General features: G+C 28.2%; 1 protein-coding gene across 1 annotated transcript in view; it reads right to left on the bottom strand.

Moving 5' to 3' along the window:
- LOC123010005 (low-density lipoprotein receptor-related protein 2) overlaps positions 1-3,784 on the bottom strand; it is a 43,225-nt gene that overhangs the window by 21,089 nt on the left and 18,352 nt on the right. Inside the window, exons 2-3 of the mRNA XM_044406620.1 lie at positions 1,421-1,571; positions 1,233-1,364 (exon numbers count right to left, since the gene is read on the bottom strand). Coding sequence (XP_044262555.1) covers positions 1,233-1,364; positions 1,421-1,571 — 283 coding nt within the window. The remainder of the gene's footprint in view (positions 1-1,232; positions 1,365-1,420; positions 1,572-3,784) is intronic.

Genomic DNA, 3,784 nt, shown 5'->3' with positions numbered 1-3,784 from the left:
CTTGTTTTTTAATTAATTCATTTTTGAAAAACTTAATATGAGAACCTGAAAAATTTTATCTTCAAAATTAAAGGACTAAAAACAGGAAAATTCAAACAAATCTTGCAAACACTGAGATTTTAGTTTTAAAACGTCCTTAACGACTTGAAAAAACCGTTTTTTGTTTAATTTTTTGTTTTACTCAAAAAGACCTAAATCAAAAAAACAAACGAAATAACATCAATTTAGATTTATTTTTGTAATTTTTATGCATATTTTGACAAGATCTTGCAAATAAAAATTCCCTGCTACAAAAACAAAGTAAATCGGGCAAAACAAGCTAAAATAATACCAATTTTAATCTAATTTGTTAAATTTTATCCAGTTTTGGTAAAATTTTTCGAAAAAACTTTGTTGTTGTTTGAATTAAAGTTTCAATGCATTTTTTTTATCAATTTAATTAATCAAATTAATCAAAAATTTGCCCCAAAATTTTGTATTTTTAAACATTTTTTAAAAATTGTATTGGCTTTATCTCGTTTTTTAATTAATTTATTTTTAGAAAACCTAAATTGAAAACCTGAAAAATCTTATCTTAAAAATTAAATCACTAAAAACTGAATAATTCGAACAAATCTTTAAATCCCTCTATAATTAATTCTCCCAATTTCGAAAACTTGAGAATCTTTTAAAAAATAGAAAACCAATACGATGTAAAACTGTATAAATTCTATCCTGAAACTAAAAACCTGAAAACATTATCAGTTGAAAAACTTGAATGGAAACTTGGAAGTTTTGAACGAGACAAAAAAAAAGTTTTAAATCTTGAAGAGGTAAAAACGTATGATTTACAAATTGCGAAACCTGCTTAAATCCACTTAAAAAATCTAAAAATCACAAATCAATTTAAAATCAAAAACCTCTGAAGTACCCAATCTCGTATTGAAGACGAATTAAAAAATATTAAAATCGTATATTCGCTGCATTTTGTTCAAATCTTAATGAAAACATATGAATAACAAATTTGAGTAAAACAAAAATTAAAAACTTTAAGCTTTAATTAAAAATAAATATAGAAAAACAGGAAAAAATAAAAGAACAAGTTTTTCAATCACAAAACGATGCGCTTTATAGAAATAGTGATTAGATTTACACTAATCAAATCACAGCACACTAAGAATCATCTCATCGAATGTTAGCTTTTTTAAATGTTATTTGGGACACTCTGTAAAAATAATTGAAAATTGACTCACGTCCTAGACAAGTGTGCTTCCGGAACTGGAGGAATCCGTCGACGCAGCGGCACGTCCCGTCCAAACAGCTGCTATTGGCGACCTTGAGCGAGCACTGTTCGGGTACCACACAGTCGTACCCCAGCAAAGTCGCTGAAAAATTTTTCATGAAACTGAAAATAATGTATGAAAAAAAGCAAATGACTCACATTGCACACAAGCCGTTTGATTGACTCTGGCGAAGAAGGGTTGGCAAAGACATCTCCCTCTGTGACATATCGATCCGGAAATGCTCTCTTTGCACTCCCAATCGCTGTTGCATTCGTCGCCGAGGACGTGGCCCGAGCAGGAACTCTGCATCTGCAAGTTATTGGTGCGTGGTGATAAGATAATGAATGCTAATCAAGCGAAATCAATTAATTAAAGCGAGGAAGCTGAAGCGGAGATGACAAAGTCGACAAGAATCCATGCATTATGCATCACCACTTACAAAATAAAAATAAAATTTAAAAAAAAAAACAAAGAAATAAAGAAACAATAAAATAGAATGAAATAAAAGGCTATTCTTGTTTTGTTTCCTTTCTTTAACATTTATTGAAGAAGGCAAAATGTATTGTTTTATTTTTTGTTCTTTTGTTATTATTTTTATTTTGTTTTTGTTTGGGTAAATAGTGTGTGTTATACAGGGTGTCCTAGTTAAACTCCACATAAGAAGTACTGGCGGTTCTAATGACGATATTTACCTAAAATTTTGTTTATAGTTATTACCGGTTAGGTCCTGCGCAATAAAAATATTTTCAAGATGGCGACACTTCCGCTTATACCGGAAGTGGGTATCAACTGAGAAAGTTTCTATTAGCCTTCCCTTTAACGGTTTTAGAAATATTTATACTTTTTTTATTTTTTTTGGATTTGCACCTTTCTCTTCAAAAATTGGTAACTCTACCATTTTTTGTTATTTTGAATTCGTATTTGGGCATATGGAAGAGAAAGGTTTGGTCTTTCTTTTGGTATATTCATAACTGGGAAAATAATTAACAAAGCCCTTAAATCAATTTTCTAAATGAAACGCTCAATTTTTTTTATACTAAATGGAGGAGAATTTAATTCTGCTTCGAGCTGTATTAACATTTTCTATTTAATAGTTTTCAAGTTATAGTAACTTTTTTTGATACTAAAACTAACTAAAATTAATTTATATTTACGAATAAAAATAACACAATTGTGAAAAAAAACTACTACAGATAAAATAATGAATTTCTTCCATTAAAAAAGTTAAGATAACTTGGAAATCATTAAATCACTTATAAGTATAGGGAATGTTGATGCTGAATTAAATTCTGTTTCATTTAAAAAAAAAAAAAATAGAACGGTAATTTGAATCTAGTTTAATGATTTTGTGGACTAATTATTATCTCAAAAACATTCTTTTACTCTGGAAAACGTCAATGTCATAATTTTCGATCTAATTTGGTAAGTTTTGGTCTGTTTTAGCGTAAAAACTCAGTTTATTCGCTCAAAAATATATTTAACTGCTTAAAGAGGCAAAAATAGCACAATTTTTATTGATTTTTCGACTGTTTTGGGCAAAATTTTGCAAAAGATTGCATTTCTGGCTGAAAAACTTTCTTAAACGCTTGAGAAAATGAAAAATAGCATCATCTTCGATTTAATTTCTTGATTTTTTATCTTGTCTCGATGAAGTCTTATTTATCTTAAAAACATGCTAAAATGTTCCAAGAAGCAAAAATAATATGATTTTCAACAAAATTTGATCATTTTTTTTTCGGTAAAAAACACAACGAAACAAGTGTAACATAAATTTTAAAAAGGTTTTACTCAAAACTATTTTTTCAAAAATAGTTGAGTTATCGATTTTTGGCTAGAAAGTTACAAAAAAAATCAAAAAAGTCGAAAACGGTTTAACTAAGGAATAGGAAAATCTAAAAAAACTTGCAAAATCATTGAGTGATCCTAAAACGTAATAAAAAACATAGTTTTTTTATTTAAAGTAACGAAAATTAAAATATTTTTATTCACAAAATTCATATTTTTATTATGAGTGTTTTTCAAAAAAAATTTCAAACAGGTCACTTTTATTTTATAAATGCTAAACATAAAAATGACCTGTTAGAAAAATTAAAAAAAGACTCATAAGATTATGATTTTTCTGCGCTACTTTTGGTTCACTCGGTATAACTATTTTATTGGGATTGTATTTTTTGTTTTTAATTTAATCGTTTAGTGTTTGTGCGAATTTGGGTCACCGAGTATATGGGATTTTCGAACAATAAAATAATGGGAGGTCAACACGAAGAAGCCAAAGTCTATTTCAAACAAAAAATGCATCATTCTATTGTTTATTTTTAATGTATTTTGATGAAACGTAACAAGGCACTTAAATTAAGAGCATTTTTTGAATTGCAAATAAATGTTTGAAACAAAGAATTTTTCAAGATCATCACGATTAACCATGAAAACAGTTGACACTTGCGGTTATTTACCTCGCTTTTTCAGTGTCTCTAATCAAAAAATTAGCGCGAACCTCGACCTCCGTCGAAAGCAAAACCGGT

This window comes from Tribolium madens, unplaced genomic scaffold (assembly GCF_015345945.1).
Source record: "Tribolium madens isolate multiple individuals breed KSU strain unplaced genomic scaffold, Tmad_KSU_1.1 Scaffold_19;HRSCAF=116;Tcas5.2_LG9, whole genome shotgun sequence".
In the NCBI taxonomy this organism is placed as follows: Eukaryota; Metazoa; Arthropoda; class Insecta; order Coleoptera; family Tenebrionidae; genus Tribolium; species Tribolium madens.
The sequence above is the reverse complement of the archived record's forward strand: the minus strand, read 5'-3'. Positions and strand labels throughout refer to the sequence as shown.